This window comes from Camelus dromedarius, chromosome 20, assembly GCF_036321535.1.
Source record: "Camelus dromedarius isolate mCamDro1 chromosome 20, mCamDro1.pat, whole genome shotgun sequence".
In the NCBI taxonomy this organism is placed as follows: Eukaryota; Metazoa; Chordata; class Mammalia; order Artiodactyla; family Camelidae; genus Camelus; species Camelus dromedarius.
The window spans coordinates 26,481,783-26,500,355 of NC_087455.1; the positions used below are offsets into that span (position 1 = coordinate 26,481,783).

The following is an 18,573-nucleotide window of genomic DNA, read 5'->3' on the forward strand; positions in this document are numbered from 1 at the left end:
ATCAGGAACCTCTAAGTCTTTCCTTAACCACATTTCTATGATGATAACTATCTTAAAAAATTTAAGTTGCAATTTCATGTGTGTATCATTATTAATTTAATGAAATATTGTCTACTGTACTCTGCATGTGCATTTCCTTTTTGTAGAGTTCAACATCACAAATATCCCACGGGAAAATAAAACAAGGCACTATTCTGATTGAATGGCATCTATAAAATGAGATTTCTCTATCAAATTTTGTTTGTTGAATTTAACAGATTGTAATGAGTGTACTATTATGTAGTAAGTAACCTGGGACTTTCTATTTATGTTCTACTTAATTAAGTATGCACGTCGCGTGATTCCAGCAGTTGGATGAATAAGACTAGTTAGCTACTGACAGCTGATATATTCAAAAGAGAGACAGGGAAAATGTCATTAATGCTATAGATACCTAACCTTACAAATAAACAGTGTTGTTTGATCATTATTAAGCATTTACCATGTGCTACCATAACAGAGGTGTAGCATATTATAAAAATCTCTGTCCTCAGGAGAAAATGGGAGAACTTCAAAGGCACAACATGGAAACATAGAAAGGGTAAAACACTTCCAAAACAGATATTAATCACGATTTAAAGTGATTTTTGAAATCCCTTCCTTGTCAATAGTTCTTTGACATTTTCAATGAATAAAATTTGTAAGATTCTCAAAAACATGAAATTTGTGTCACCATGACAGCCCTTAATGTAAGTTATTCCTTGGCATAGAGGGAGGATGTTGGAAATAAAGTCAGGCTCACTCACTGGCTAACAATTCATTCAGGGGTGTAAGACTATGCTGAAAAAACTGAAACTTACAATTACCACTGATCTTTGGATTCTGAGGTGGTTAATTTTGTGTATCAACTTGGAGGGTGTTTTGGATGAGATTAACATTTGAATCAGGAAACTCTGGGTAAAACAGACTGCCCTCCATAATGTGGATGGGTCTCACCCAATCAGTCAAAAGCCTGAATAGGACAAAAAGATTGGCCTCCCCATATAACAAACTTCATTTACACCATCAACTATTCTGGATCTCCAGCCTGCTGCCCTACACTGCAGATTATGACCAGCCAGCTCCATGATCATGCGAGCCAATTTCTTATAATAAATATCTCTATGCCTCATTCTCTCTCTTTCTCCATACACATACACCCATGCACATAAACACACACACACACACACACACACACACACACACACCCTATTCTGTTTTTCTGAGGAATCCTAATACAGTGTCCTTGGAAAATAGTTAAATTTAGGCATGTAAAATCCCCAAACACCAAAGGTCTATAGCTTTGTTAATTAATTTGGAGTATCTTTTCACTTTTAAATTTGATAGATTTTAATGGACCCATTTTTACAGGTGACTGAACAGTAGCAGTAGTTAATAGTGGTTGGTAACTTGTGTACGCCACCTCATTCAATCTTCACAAGAACCTGATAAGCTAGGTAGTATTGTTACCCCTGTATTACAGATAAAATTTCTAAGACAGTATTTTGATTGCAACATGGATTCTCAAGTCAAACTGAGTTGATCTCAGGCCAGTCATTCAATTTCCCAAAGTTTCCTCCTCCGTAACAAAGGAGGAAAAAAGGATATTATCTTCTCATAAGCTTATGTAAGAACTAAATGAGATATAAAACTGGTAATGCACTTTAACCCCTAGCTGGCCCTAAGCCATTAAAGCATAAAACAAGATAATGAGGTGTGGGCAAAAGGGTATTTATTTCTATGTTCAGCACGTTATATGATTCCAAAAGAAAAACTTTCTGTCAAATCAATTTGTGCGGTGTTTCTAAACAGCCTATGTTTCTTGAAATGTGCTATATCCATCCAAACGCCTGGTCTGCAAAGGCTTCCTGCAGAAGGTGGCATATTGCTAATGCATTTCAAGATGAGAACTTGAAAGATATAAAAAGGATTTGACATCTGGCATGGTGACTCAATTAATTACTGTGTTGGATTAATTAGTGTGCTGGATCTCCTGAGACAACACCACGAGTCTGAACGGAGTAACACTACATTGGTTGGTGAATGAGCAATTTAAAAAAGTGTGCTAATTCCAAACCTGATTCCAGGTCAGGTAAGGAAGGGTTAGTAGGCTACATACTTTATGATAAAGAAAGTTTACCTTCATGGTATAAAATATATATTAAAGTACTGCCCAAATTATACAGAGGTAATAAAATTGTGGAAGTCTTTGAAGTAACTCATAACTCCTCAGTCATGAGTGTATAAAAGTTACATAACAAATATTTTGCCCAAAGTAAGAAAGAAAAGTCCCTGCCTCTAAGCATTGCCTATTTCCTCCCAGAGATTTTTATAAATTCAGAATTCCTGTGAAGAAATCCCTAACAATTTTATCACACGCAAATCGTGTTACTGATGCTACTGAGAAGGAAGGCAGTGTGACCCGGTCTTTAAAAATGCAGAAGCTAGAATCCAAAGACCTGAGTTTTAATTTTCTTATCCATAAAATACAATTTCAAATAGAACCAAGTTCGCAGGTTGGTTCTGAGGAGTAAAGGAACTAATCCATTTCCAGTTCTCCAGTGTCTAGAAAAGAATGAGTGAGCAAAGCAACTTAGCCAACCGTTCTTCAGTGGTGCCAGCAGTGGCAGCAGTAGTACTAGCTGTATTGAATGACAGAAGATCAAAAGTCAGTTCTGAAAGAGAATGCTATTGCCAAAGAAATATCTTTTTAAAGTATATTTTAGCTAAGCCACTAAGTTTTAAAATAGAGCAAAATGGTACAGTTTAAGGAAATAACATGAATCAAATATCTAAATCCTAAGACAAAAGAAGAAAACCAGGCTATTAATATTATTTTCTATTAAAAAATGTATTTTCCCATGACTGGTTTTTGATAACCTAAAAAGTATTCATTCACTTCAAATATTATCACAAATACCAAAAACTTCGTATCTATAAATTGAATCCTTCAAAAGATATTAAGTATGACATAAAATAGCTGTAGAGTAGGAAACAAAAATATGAAAAAAAAAAAACACCAAATGATATCATCTGTCTTAAAAAAATAGGAAATTATTTCACTGAAAAATTAAACTTCTACCAATAAGTTTACTTTCCACACATCACAATTTAGTATATGCTAAAATGTATAAAAAGCATCACGCTACATATATAGATGATAATATACAGATTAATCAAAAATTACATTTTCATAGAGATATTAATTTGATTTAATAAAGGGGGAAATCTGCATTTCGTACTTCAACAATAGCTGCCACTTCAGTGGCAGCACACTTTTGAAGACATATCAGAGAAATGACTGAAGGTTGTGTTGGTATCTGATACCCAGTGATAAATAGGATAAATATCTCATTGCCTAAAACATTCTTAAAGCAGTGCTAGAGAACCAGCAGAAACTCCCAGATGAAATGGGCTTTGAACAGCATTTAAAGCATTTAATTAAACAGTGGCTGGTTAGCCAGTCTTCCTCTTGACTTTGCTTGAGAAATCCGTATGGCTGATACTGGAGAAATCAGTATAGCTAATACTGCCCTATCAAAGGATCAATAGGACCGTCCACTAATACAACTTAACCAACCAAGGCCTGCCACATTTGTGGAATCCCATCTCAGACCCTTTTTGAAGTAGGTGCACGGGACCACCACAAATTAAACTGCCCAGATTAAGTGTTTATCCTGGTCTATCAACCTGTTTGATATCAACGTGAAATCACCTACTTCAGCCCTTTATGGATAAACACGTGGACTCAGGATATAAAAAGCACACTCCAGAATCTCATGTTGTTTGACAGTTTGATGACACAAATGTTTCTTCTCATTCCAATCATTACTTCTCCTTAAATCAGTAAGCTCTGTCTCACCCACGTGGCACCTGAATAAGCAGAGAGCCACATATACCAGTTTCTCTCATGTAATAACTTCAAGAAGAAATTTCTTTCATGTAATAAATGGAAAAAGGAAAGTGACACTGCTGAGTTGAGTACATTTGTCAAAAACCCTCTGGGAGGTTTTATGTCCGCACAGTGTAGACAGAGTCATTTAGCAGGCATGAAACTCTTCAGACATAAATGACATCTAGAGAGAAGGACTTCTGTTTCATATACATAATTTCTGGATCTCCTAAAGACTATAAAACATTTCTATCCCCAGGTTTTTATCACCTGTATTATCACTTATAATAGGAGAGGTCCTAATACCCTGATCCCTGGAATTTGTAAATGTTACCTTACATGCAAAAAGGAATTAAGAAAGGAGACAGAATTAACGTTGCTAATAAGCTGACCTTAAAATAGGAAGAGCAGCCTAGATCACCCAGGGGGACCCAGTGTAATAACAAGGGTTCCCAAACGTGGAAAAGCGAGACAGAGTCAGAGACAGAATCAAGATGGAAGAGAGCCAAAGGTTGTGAACAGCCTCGAGAAGCCGGAAAAGCCAAAGAAAACGGATTCTCCCCTAGAAGCTCCAGGAAAAAAAAAACTCAGCCCTGCAGACACTTTGATTTCAGCCCAGAGAGATTCATTTTAGGCTGTAAGATGATGAATTTGTGTTGTTTTAAGCCACAAAGTTTGTGGTAATTTGCTACAGCTGCACTAGGAAAGAAACTAACATATTCAGTTTAGAAATAAAGTTTAAATGTAATCAAACATTCCATCGTTCCATTACTTTTCAAAACATCTAATCAATCAGTTGTCCAGACAATCTGACCTAGAGGCAGACTTTATGATCTCAGAATTTTTACAAAAAAGTTAGCAACAAAAATGACAATGCTCATCATTCATTCTCATTCTTCAAGGTACTAATAATGTTACCAAGGAATAACAAGGTTGTTTATTCCTTGTTTGTCATGTAAACCTGTAATATATGACAATTAATTTACATCATCTTAAAAATAAGAGCACTTGTATATATTATTAAATATGAGCAATATTAGTCTGGCTAAGCAGATAAAGAAACAACCTTATAAATCACCTTACTAAACAACCATTTAGTATGATTAACCTGTTTCCTTCTAAATTCTGTGTATATTACTGTCAGAGACAAACCACTTGGAAAATATCCTGGTTTTGTGGTCCATGAAAAAGAAAAAAACAAACTTATTTTTAGTGATTTCTCTGGGAAGCAAGCAGAGATAATTTCTGAGCTGTGACAAAGTATTAAGAGTCAACCATCTCAGAACGTTCACATACCAAGGAATTATTATTCAGGTCCATCTTCCCCGCAAACGGCCCCCAGGTGGTTCCCACTGGAAGTTGCTGCCGACTCTGAATTTTCCGTTCCCCGTCTTTCTGAAACACCTCCAGCTCTCCTGCAGACAATGAACACAAGCGATGTTTAGAGTACATTCACTTGCACATTACCAACAGCTGCCTCTTCTCGTGTGTCTGCTTACACGCACAACATTCTCAGGATTCATATAAAGAGAATTAGTTATGTTCATCTGAAAAATAACCGATCTTGTTATCCTGAGATGATAAAACTTGTCCTTATATTTGTATTCGTATTTAGTCCAACTTCTTTCTTGCACCTTTTCATACATGACGTCTACTGAAGTCAGTTCTATTTAGTAGGTCCTTAAGAACCAGAAACGATAACACATCCTCAAAAAATATTGATCCAATGCCAAAACAAATAGGCAAGAAACATTAGGACAATGACTTAGAGTTAAAATTCTTACATTTGATCACCAATGTAACTAAAAAATTACAATTAAAGATAGATACCTTATTAGTCAAACATCTATTATGATGTCAAAAAGGAACTATTTACAAAATAGGTAAACAACAAGGAATTACTATATAGCACAGGGCACTATATTCAATTTCTTATAATAACATATAATGGAAAAGAATCTGAAAAGAAAAAATATATATGCGTGTATGAATCACTTTGCTGTACACCTGAAACTAACACTGTAAATCAACTACATTTTTGAATAAATTTTTTATTAAAAGTGTCCCTTAACATATACATACATTTTCATATGTTATAATACAGTTATTTAAATCTTTGGGATAATTTCTATTTGAAAAAATAAACTGTTTAATTTCTACCTGATAGTTCTTAGTGTTTTTCAAACATACTTACATTTTAAACAACTTCTTTACAATTTATCATTTAAAGATAAAATACATTTCAATCCCTCAGCTAAACACTAGTTAAGAATATTCTTTTCTACATAAAAAATGATGCCCAAATAATTTGCTTGTTTTTACACACTAAAAAAAAGTCATGTTACATTTCAAGTGATACTTGAGGAATCATGAGAATCTTTGAAAACCCCTTAAAAAAAAAGTAATTCATCCTCTCTTTTCTGCCACTGACATTTTTCATTTGAAAAGAGTTCAGACTCAGTCAAACAGTGACTTCTTATCTATACCTGTGGATTTACAAGCAGGTCTGACTTTTAATGGATTAAGAACTACAAACTTAGGGCAGATCATAAAGTGATACCCAAGTATCTCCAAAGTTTTGAGGTGTCTTTGACTATGCATTAAAATTTTAAGAAGGCCAAAAATAGTTTTATGAGCTTTTACAGACAGCCATAACAGAAAGTCCAGTAACTGCTCAAGCTCTCAAGTTAATCTTTTCAACTTTATTAGACAAACAGGCAAATCTGTCTTCTTTCTTGCTTATCAAGATGTTAGATATAATTTTGAGGTTTGGGGAAACCCTTTCTGTTGCTAAAACAGTTAAATAAAAATATTCATTCATTCACAACAGTGTTATAGAAAACTGCTAGCACATTGCAAATTATTAGCGTTTATATAGTACAAGGCTACAAAATTTAATGATAGCAAGAAAAATAAGATATTGTGTGAGCAGATAAGTGGAAATTATATATTTCATGTAACATATATGTTGCTGAAAAGCATAATATTTAAAAAAATTTTTAAGATTAATGTCATGTAATAGAGGAAATATTATTGCACTAAAATTAAGATTAACTTTTAGCCCTTTTATTGAATGAATGGCCAGGAATAAGTTGTATCTTTTCTGAGTCTTTAGTTTGTCCTTGTTAAAGGGGAGTCTGTGCTAATTTGCTAGTTGGTAAGATGTCCCTGATACCATGATTTTCTTTCCCCAGACATGACACATTATGAGAGGTAGAAAGAACACTGAGAGGTGGGATTGAAAGACCCAGGTCCTAGAACCAGCTTATCATAAAAGAAATGTTTGACTTGAAAAGATCAGAGATTTCAAAATCAAAAATCAAAGCTCCATTCTCATTTGATTTGTTTGCTCATTCTTTTCTGCATCCATTCATTAGTTTATTCACTCATTTATTCTACTAATATTTATTGGGTAACTACTAAATACCAGACAGTGGGTTACCCCCAGGTATAATGTAACAACCAAAACAAGCCTAGACCATGGATAAATTTTAGGAAAGGTGATGCATAAGGCTTAGGAAGTGGAAGCCATAGAACTTAGTGATTATTTAGATTTTAGGAGTTAGGGAAGGGAAAATCCAACAAAATGGGCCAGTGGTCATGTACCTATTGAGACAGGGGATACACACAAAAAAGAAGATTTAAGGATAAGATGAGGAGTTCTCGCCTGGAAGTATTGAGGTCAAAGTGGCTTTGCAAGGAAGGCAAGAGGTGATCTGAAGTGAGCCTGGGGGCTTAGGAGCAAGGTCTTGACTAGAGTGATAGATTTTGGCATTTAATAACTGATTAAAACCAGTTTGCCTATGGTAATAAAAGCCATAAATTGTTGATCTAGGAGACAGTGTAAATCATGATAAAATAAGAACTAGAGTAGAGTTCTAAGGACCTTCAAAAGGCATAGCAATGGAAGAGCAGGCACCGAATATCCAAGAGAAGTGCAAGAAAATAGAATTAAAAAAAAAAACAAACTGGATTTGGTACCACAGCATCCAATAGATTGATTGGGAATTTAAAGGAGGAGGGATCAATCAAGTAACCTGGAAATTTATGAAAGTGAGAAAAGGACTGGAAAAATTCCTTTTGATGAGATGGAGACCATGGGCTTCTGGAGTAAAAAGGAGTGTTTAGAATGGGCAGCCAGAAAACAGATGGAAATGAGTTCAAAATCGAACTGGAGAAGAGTAAATGGAACAAGTCATGTGGTCCTGAAAAAGCCCCTTAACCCTGTGAACTTCAGTTTCTTCAAACTAAATAGGAATTGCAATATCTTCTTCACATGGTTGCTGTGAGGGTTAACTCAGGTAATAAATGCCAAGTACCTAATAAACATTTGCTACTTCACCAAAAATAAGCAATCCAAGAACATGTCCACCTACTTCCATCATTGCATCTAACCATTCGGTGTCTGTGGTCACATTCCTTCTTTAATACCTCTATTCAAAATACTCTCTATACCTTGACTTTTCCTTTAAATATCTCCTGGATCTGTCTTTCTTATCAACATTTCTCAGTTTTTTAAATCAACTCAGATGTAGAAGACCAGCCAACCTCACTAAACTCTACAGCTCAAATTTGGGCTCTAAATCCCTGCCAGGATAAACTCATTAAAACTCCGCTTTCAATATGTCCTTCATTTGTGCAAGTCCCTCCACTAGCTTCCTTTAGACCATCCCAACTTGAACATCGATGCTCGAATCCTGATACCACCAAAGCCTTGCTCCACAGTGTCTGCCTGACTTTGTGTTCTGCTCTTCAGAATATATTCTTCTTCCCTCCAGTCAGGAAACTCTTCCTCACTACATCTTCCTCCTCATTTCCAGTTTAACTCCCACACCTTCCTGAGACTTGTTCCTGCTACCTGGCAGACACACCATCCTCCTGGCTGCCTTGATAAACCCTATTAATGTTGCGAGATCAAACTCAAAGCTATTTTCTTTCATCATACACCTCTGGACTCCAGAACAAACTGAGTTCCCTAATTCTCTCATAAAATTTACAGTGCACACAGTTTTGCACTGAATTATTCCCTAGTGGTTTCCCCTTGATAACTCTTCATCTCAACAGAAGTGTTTTCATCTTGAACTACAGGTATATTTTTATTTCTGTTTATCCTATGGTAATTAATATAGTTTGTGACATACGGTAATTGTGAGATACAAAGTGAACATTGTTGACTGGATAAGGATTTTCGTCAAAGTTCACAGACTTCACTGTAGTACAAAATTGATTTTGAGAGACAAAGAAAGATTGTCTTAATGTGTGTCTTCTCTTTGTATTTCAACAATCATATGTTTCATTTGTTCAACATTTTACTATATCCACATACATTACCTCATCTGTGAAATATGGAGCAGGATGAAAAATAAAGATTTTTTCTTCTCTGCCCAGTTCATATTTTTGTAGCTATTCTTCAAAAAGAAGCCTTATTTTTAACATGCTGGGTAAGTTCACACAAAATATTTGAGACACATAGGATGGACTAATCAATTTTGGTAAAAGATAATATTGTTAGTGCTGAGGGCTGTTCCTCTTATCTTCTTGATAATGCATACTTTTAAAAGTCTGTGATTACTCAAAGACTTATGATAGCTTCACTTAAAAAAAAAAAAAAGCCCTAAGTCAGAAATTCCTACCAAACACACTGCAGCTTTTAAGATACCAACCCACTTTTTTCCCCCAAATAAAAGAAACTTACTGGTGGAAAGAAATACTTAAAATCAAGAGAGATACCCTCAAATCTTTTTTATTGAAGATGCCATCAAGCCATTGTTTTGTTTCTTTTTAATAGAGCCCTTTGGATGCCTCTTTAGAGAGCAAAGTACATGAAAATCATAACATACCAAAGGGGAACAGAGGAGACGTGGGCTTTTTAGCATAATTACCAGCAAACATGCTTCAACTGAAATTCACTATTAAGTTGATGGCATAAATGTATATGGTATTTACAGAACATCCCTTAACTCCAGGCTCCAATTTCATAGGAGGACATGGTTGCAAGTAAATGAGATGACAGAAGATCACATTTCATTTTGCTGAAAATAAACTTTGGATTGGTTTGAACTTGGTTTTAAATATATAACCAAATTTTAAAGCAGACCACATGAATTAGCTCAAAATGTTTATCAGGCCTTACTACAGCAGAAGGCTACAGCATCAGAACACATATTTATATTTTCTTCATGGCTGGAAAACATTATACATCATGGTATCAAACATGGACAGCCCCGAAGTCATGCTGAGTTCAAAAAGCGCTCAAAGATTCTAAAAATCTCAAAACATTTTCAAAGTCAGCCAAGGTGGCTGAAGTATGGCAGAGCTCTTGCTGTTTTATGGTTTAACCATTTGACAGCTGCCTGCCAGATGCATAAGAGGGTTAGATGATCATTTTACTGCTGATTATCTTCACGGCCAAACTGCAGTCTTGCCACTCTGTGTGTTTCCTCCAGCATTAATAACAGCATGTTTCATCTGCATTTTAAGACAAATAGTGCCATTTATATTATGTGATGTTGATCCATCTCAAAGCACGGTTTGGCCCAGGAAATGACAGTTCTTGGTTAGTAGCTACAAATCGCCATATAGGGATACCTTTTCTAATTTCCCTTCTCAATTTTTGAGTCATACAGTCATAACACACACTAAACTACAGTTTGGAACATAAACTTGAAATACGACATTCCCTATTCAAGCACTCCAGTCAAACCCTGATAAATCAGGCCGGCCATGCAGTGATCTTATCCCTTCTGACTCTTTAATAAATCGAACCTTGTAAGTTCTTACTGTTGGAAGTTGTCACTAAATGAAATTGTGACCTTATCCGACGCATGAACTTATCCTGCTGACAACTACATTTATTGCGTGGATAAGAAAGGAAAAAAAGAAAGAAAGAATAAAGAAAAAAATGAGATATTTGATAATTCTGATCTTAGCCATATGTAACTCTAACAGATGGGATCTTTTTGATGTTCCATTAATGATTTGCCGAAGATGAGTCTCTACTTAGAGAAAAAGGCTCGCCCGAGGTAACGGCTGGGGGCACTGCAGATGGTATTAAAAGTGCGTGAAGAGGTACTGGGTGACAGCAGCGAATCAGAAGCTATTAGTCTAACACAAAGAGCCCTGAATTAGCTTGTAATTGCACTGGAAAAGATAACATAATGGTGGTGGCAAAATAGAAACATTCCCTTTTCATGTGATGCATTCAGTACCTAAAAACTCTAAAACAAGACACTGGAATTGTCTAAAACCTAGAGCACGTTAATTCACTGCATTTCTCAAGAATACAAAATAGACCGGCTATAGTTTCTAAAAAGTCACTGAAATCAACATGTACAGCATTAAGAAGCAAATTTACATGCATATGCTACCAAATACTGGCAAGTATTACAAACTCAGGAAACTTTTATTTATTAAACTGGCTGGCCTCAAGGATTAATTCTGAGGCTATTACATGTCTGATTATTTCTCCTATCCTAAGACCCACTGAAACCTACAACTTACCATCTTTAAAGACAGAGAAAAAAAGAGGTAAAATATGGTTCTGGGCAGTATTCTAGTTGGTAATAAAGTAAAAATTTCAAGATGTTTTAAAAAACAAAACCATGATTTGAAATAACTAAAAAACCTCCACCTGCATATTCACACACAAAATTAGTTTTATATACAGAGACCATGTTCAAGATTGGGAGGGTGAAATTGCCATATTTTGCCCTTTGTTCTACAGTCTATTTATATGAACAAAACCCCAGCTCATTCCAGGTGTCTGAAAATATTCACGTGGAGTGTGACTGGCTCTTGCAAATGTTTGGAAAAGTCATTGGAAGGAGGAGCTGCAGTTTCTGGACGCTATTCAGCTGCTGGAAGGAGGAGGGGGCAGTGGACAGTCTTTTGCTAAAGAAACCTGGCACAGTGTGCTTCTCTGCTGCCAGAAACCCTCCCTGACCTTCCAGACACCACTTCTTGTCACAGGCTGACCAATACCACTTCCTGATTTAAATCTGGAGGCATGGAGGGAGGGAGAGCTTGGGGAGGTTCAGTTGGGGAGGACTAGCCATGGATGTGAGAGGTCTGGGCTAGCAGACACGGGAAACAGCACGGGAGGAGCAACAGCCAAAAGTCTCCGTCAGCAGGAGGTCCACAGAAGGGTCAGGGCCTGCAGATCACCGGTCAGAGAAGGTGTGTGTTCTCCAGGAGGAAAGACTCTCAAGGAAAAACTGTGGGTAAAAATCAACCCTAAGATCCTGTTCGATGGAAAAAAAAAAGCAAGGAATAGCTTTTAAAGAACACTTAACATTTTACATCCATGGGCTCTCACATTCTAAATTTTAGGCAGCATTTACTTTGTCTGTTAAAATTGCATGCTTTCTCCGAATTACGTTTATTAATTTAGAAGAAGATACTTGGCACACAATGGAACTTCTCACAAGCCACTGCTGATTTTTAAAGACCACCGGCTTACAAGGTATTTCTTTAGTTTGACACCTATTAACCCAGATATAGGCATGCTTTCAACATTGTGAGATGGTACAGATGGAGATGAAAGAAAACCTACAGACAAGATTTAACAGGTCGACATTCTTAAGCGCCTATTGTGATTAGGATGAGTTTTGCCTGGAAGGAAAGATCTCCACGAAACTCCATTTGGGAGTGGAGAATTCACTTTTTCGGTCACAGTATAAGAGAAACAAAGGATGGCAGAATGATTTGACTGATGAACAAATAACCCGGGGAGAACTACAGCATTAGTTCGAAACCTTTTAATCTAATCCAGGGAAGGAACAGAGCACTGTAAAGTGCTCTCAGCCAACAACAGAAGAAGACTGCAGAAGACTGGTCTAAAAGTGACATTTCATTACAGATTTTGTAATTTTTATCCGGCAAACAAATGCCATTTTTTAAAAGAGTTTTTCAAAGTAAGTGGAAAACAGAACCATAAAGAGACTAAAAATTTAATGATACCAATGAACATAGATCCTAGGATATTTAGTTCATGCCCTCATACTACTACCAGTACATCACATATAGGATTGAGGTATTTTATGAAACCCTAATGTGGGTCCCCAAATTGGGGAGAATAAGTCTTGTGCAGCACTAAATATTAAAGATTAACTATATCAGCCACTTAATTATCGTACTGTATGGCTTCTTCAATAAATATCATGCATGCATATATTTATTTAATTCAAAAATTCCTTTAGTCTACAGAAAGGTTTAATATGTAGGCTATAATATTTTATTTCTAAAATATTTCTAAAGTTTGAACTCATTGTTGAAAGTATTATTAGTTTCAGAAAAAACTTCCAAAAATGAAACTCCTAAAGGTCAAGCAAGCTGCAGTCATTTTCTGGTAGTTCTGGCATCTTTTGTTAACGCCTGTAAATGTTTACAGTTGTCCATACTCCTAAGTTACACATAACTGACAGGAGTAATTTTGCCAAAAGCAGCCTCCTTGACACTGTTTTTTTGGGGGGCAGCAGATAGTCAATCTTTCTCCGTTTTGAAGGCCTTAGCTCTGCGGTATGTTATTCGAAATACCCATAATTAGTATAAGTTTAAACCCTACCATCTTTTGAAGTCTATCTGTCGTCTCTTAATGAACATTTCTCTGATTCATATGCCTCTCCTTGCCAGCAACTCAGAGGTGATCTCTCCCTTTGAACTCCCACAGTATCTGATTTTAGCACTAATATTTTTCATCATTTTCTTCCTTATAATAGTGATTTGTATATATTTATCATCTCTGTACATGGAACTTTCTAGATACTCCACAATGTTTTTATCCAGTAGGGTTGCAAAAAATATAAACGTGTGTGTGTGTATTTGTGTGTGTTCACTGTTCTGGGCTAAATGATTGTTTCCTTTTTTGTGCATTCATTAACACTTTTTCACTTTATAACTCACACTTTAATAAGAAGCTAGTAGACAAAGTAGGCATTATTATTTCTTATTTATTTATTTTTACTATTTTACCATCATATTCATTGGGCTGGAACTCAAAGCTAAAGTAACTTATTTACTAGGACTCCAACTCTAGTTGTCTGACCCTCTCATGTTCATTTCACTTTATCAGACTGCCTCTTTCAAAAAATTTTAACAACTTAACTAGGTGGAAGGACTGACCTCAAGCCCCAGTATCATATCAGCAGCCATTAGAGTGGATTCATTTATAAGATTAGGTGCCAGTCAATTCGGAAAGCAGAATGTGAGTGCCTGGAGGACCAGGCCACAGCGCGAGTTCTGATGGAGGCAAGGCGGTGGAAAAGATTAAACAAACAAAACACTGGGAAAGCATTACAGGGGGAAAGAGTGGTAAAATTACTGTTTGATTATCAGAGTTCACAATAAACTTCTACATTTCTGTCCCAAAAATTTCAGAGAGAAGAAATCAAAGATACACGGTTTTACAGAAACAGACTCACAGACATAGTAAACAATCTTTATGGTTATTGGGGGGAAAGGAGGTGGGAAGGGGTAAATTGGGAGTTCGAGATTTGCAAATATATATATACATATAATATACATATAAAGAGATAAAAAATAAATTTCTTCTGTATATCACAGGGAACTATATTCAGTATCTGGTAGTAACCTTTAATGAAAAAGAATATGAAAAAGAATATATGTATGTGTATGTATGACTGGGACATTGTGCTGTACACCAGAAATTGACACACTATAACTGACTATACTTTAATAATTTAAAAAAATAATGGAAAAGATACATGGTTTTAAAACAGTGATGTGCCCCCCATCCCCTCACAATCACCCTTGATGATCATTCTTCAGAGCAGATATTTAGTTATTAAATAAACTAAAATTAAAAATTGAAAGCCTGATGAAATATATCATGTCATTAGCAGTGTAAGAAGTAACATAAGCTTTTCTTCCTAAGAATATAAAGTGTAAAAGGCATTTCAAACTTTCCAGAAGAACTTCCTATCTTTTCATCTGGTTGATAGCATTTTCTCTGAAGAAAACTTTCTGATGTGAAATTGTACGTAGTGACTGCAAACTAGAAAATCTGGCGCCTTCGCAGTCTCCAACTTGTAAAATATTTCTGTATCACACATTTAACAAACTCAGTGGGTTAAGTAGGTCTATGTTATATATATAATATGTATACTCTTTCTAGATGTTATTCTTCTCTTCAATCCCTCTCTCCTTTTCCCTTGGACTTTTTCCCTTTCCAAAATGAATATGGGATACAGAAATGCCAGCTCTTAAAGAAGGAAAAAGGAAAGGAAGGGAGGGAAGGAGGAAAGAAGGCAGGCAGGCAGGCTGGCTGATACGATGATTTACGAGTGTAGTTTCCATAAACTCAGGGATTCCATAAAGTCAGAACTAAGGTTTGATCCTTTCCTGCACATAGAAGCAACTGCCTCTGAAAACACCATTTCTGTGGCATGACCTCTAATAGGAAGTTTTACGTATGCACCTTTGGAGCATGGCCCAACAGACCTATGACAGCTCACCAGGTATTAAACTTCTACAGGCAGAATTATCCCCAGGACTATTTTCAGTCATAAAACCACACTTAGCTGAACTTTATTTAAAGAAGTATCGACCTATTCAAAATTATTTGTTGAACACATTTCAGGCATGATGCTGGATCTTGGAGACATAAACATGAATCTTTCATGGATCTTTTCCTTACGTGACTTATTCTGAGGGTAGTGAGGTAATTATCACCCAGCGTACGAAGTTTTGGGTAAAGGAAGGATATAAAATTTAACCAGAAGGAAGAAAAGTCTCCTAGGACAACTGAGAGATCAGGGATGGCATATCAGAGGAGAGAAAGCTGTCAAAGGACAGTATAAGCGATCTTTTTCCTTCTTGAATAGATCAGAAGTGAATACAATATAACAACAACATGAGCATTGAAACACACTCATTATGTTACAAATAAAACTCTTAGCAAGGCAGAGGCTCAGTGAACTAGGGAACATTGCCTTGAGTTAAAATTCCTGCCAAACTGGAAGAAATAAATGACTGGAACTTGTTGTGAAGAATAGTTTTCAGACTATAGACATCATAACTGAAGGTAAATTTTTTCTGTTGCTCAATATTGCAAATATGTTCATTTTAGACAAAATGTTATTTCTAAAAATTGTTGGAAAAGATCTTGTGAAGTGACTTCATCCTAAATAGTGCTAGCTTTTTCCTATAAAATCTTTTCAATTCTAGAAAATTTTACTGAACTCATTTTTAATAATTTCACGTAAACTCCTGAAAAGGAAATAACAATACCAGAAGCTATCTCCTCAAGCACTAAAACTCAGAGAGGTGAGCTCATCTCTAAGGGTGTCTCCTCCATAAATGTACGTATCTATCTCAGTTTACCGCATCTACAAAGAGAAGGGACCCTTTTCATCACTTGCTCCTGTGACAGACTAGGTGAAGTAATTTACAGATGGTAACCAACTTACAATGGATCGATTTATGATTTTTCACTTTAAGATGATGCAAAAGCAAAACACATTCAGTAGAAATCACACTTTAAATTTTGAATTTCGAACTTTTCCCAGGCTAGTGGTGTATGGTGCGACACTCTGTGGTGCTGGGCAGGAGCAGGGAGCCTCAGTTCCCAGTCAGCAAGGAAATCACAAAGGTGAACAACCAATACACTGACAACCATTCTGTACTCATACAACCGGTTTACTTTCAGGATCATATTCAATAAAGTTCATGAGACATTCAACACTTCTTTATACAGTAGTTTTGGAGTTAGATGATTTCGTCCAACTGTGGGCTAATGTAAGTGTTCTGAGCATGCTTAAGGTAGGAGTGGCTAAGCTGTAACACTGGGTTTTAAGTGCACTTTTACGTTGACTTACTGTATTTTCAACTTTCGATGGGTTTATAGGGATGTAACCCCATCATAAGTCAAGGAAGATCTGTATTCTCTAACAGATGAGCACATTCAGAGCTAACAGTGTGATTCCTGATACGAGAATCAGGCACCCAGAAGTGACCACAATTATCTAAACTACACATTTGATGCAAGAAGTCAACTGCTCTTCTTTTTATTTAAAAAATTTTAGATTTTTAATATCTATTATTATTTGATGACTATATATATCAGAATACTCACATAGTCAAAAAGGTATTAAATTTAAAGGATATTTGTAAAACTCTACCACATAAATGAATAGATGTTGCCTACAAATACTAAGAGCTCTTGTAAATAAATATTAGATACTAGAAAGTATGTTTGGAATAATGTATATCTCTCAAATGTGTATAAACATGTCCATATAAACATCTTCAAAAAGGCTTTCTTTAAAACATAGATATAAATGTAAATGTAACTCACACTAAGCTATCAAATGCGTAAGTTATGTCTGATTTTCTCTCTAACTTCACTAACTTAATTAAAACCATAAATAACAAATGGTATTCTGTAGATCCATTCTGGTTTCTTTATATTGTTCATCTTAAATATTAGTTATCTGGAATAGAGTTAAAATATGATACTGAACTACAGAAATAATTATGCACAAGTGTTAACCTGAGTTAAAATAATTATTTTCCATTGCTAAGCATATAGGCTTAAGCACTTGACTTTCAATCTGTAATAATAATCTATAATATTTTCTCCCCCACCAAATGCATGAGTGTTCCACAATTCTGAATTTTCTAATATGATGAATCTGACTTAAAAAAAAAAGAAACCAAGATAACTTTTATAATTTTTACAAGAATATTGGGAAATAGCTGCATATATAGACAATAAGGAGATGACCAATGGGACATTACTAAATTAGATTTGACGGTCTCTTACAACAATTTCATAAATCGTTAAGAATGGGGATTATATACACTCTTGGGATTCAATAATTCAGATCATATGAGAAACAAGTTTACTGACTACCTTGAGCATCAGCTTGTATTCTTGGTGTACCCACTGACTTGCTGCTACTTCCCATGGGCACCAATTTAATTTCCTAATTGTTCCTCCTAACTTTGTTGTGAACAAGAGAATAAAAAGTTGGAAGGACTTAACACAATGTCTGGCTCACAGTGTTCAATAAATGTTATAAATTTTATCTTAGTATTTTATAGTTGACAAGGAAAATGGGTCATAGACTTGCTTGATAATCATAATTACTTAAACTAGCTTCCACCCAGAACCATTTTCATTCCAGATGAAGAAAAATGGGAAGCATGAAAGACCGTCCTGAATCCAAAAGGTGACAGAGCAGCTCTTAGCAGTAGTGGAGAGCTTCAACCCATGGTAACTCCACACTGGTGTTTCTTTTTGACTTCATGGCTAAGCCAGACTAAGGTATGTAGCTGTGAAGGTTAACATCAAAGCTGAGTTTGATTTCTAGGTAACCAGGATTAACTGCTCCACTGACATTATCCTGACATTATAGAATTCCAGGTAAGAGAAAATAAGGAATATCCTTATACATTCATGGAAAAAAAAAAAACAAACAACCTTGAACAACCATATTTAAAACAAAGGAAAATATTTATCCTATCTTACTGTCCATCATTAGATTTTTTTCATTTCCTTCCTTAAATATTCCCAATTATAAACTTACCAGGATAAAGTCTGTAATATTTATTTAGTGCTTATTTTATGCCAGACATTATGCTGAGTCCTTCATCTAATGGTCTCACTTTCATAACAAACTTCAGAGGAGCAATGGGGAAGTAAT

General features: G+C 35.6%; 1 protein-coding gene across 4 annotated transcripts in view; it reads right to left on the reverse strand.

Moving 5' to 3' along the window:
• The window catches only part of ZFPM2 (zinc finger protein, FOG family member 2), a 428,417-nt gene that overhangs the window by 210,170 nt on the left and 199,674 nt on the right, over positions 1-18,573 (reverse strand). For all 4 annotated transcript variants that reach the window (XM_031439479.2, XM_031439478.2, XM_064476900.1 and 1 more), the window contains one exon: positions 5,207-5,325. In XM_031439479.2, the coding sequence (XP_031295339.1) occupies positions 5,207-5,325 (119 nt within the window). The remainder of the gene's footprint in view (positions 1-5,206; positions 5,326-18,573) is intronic.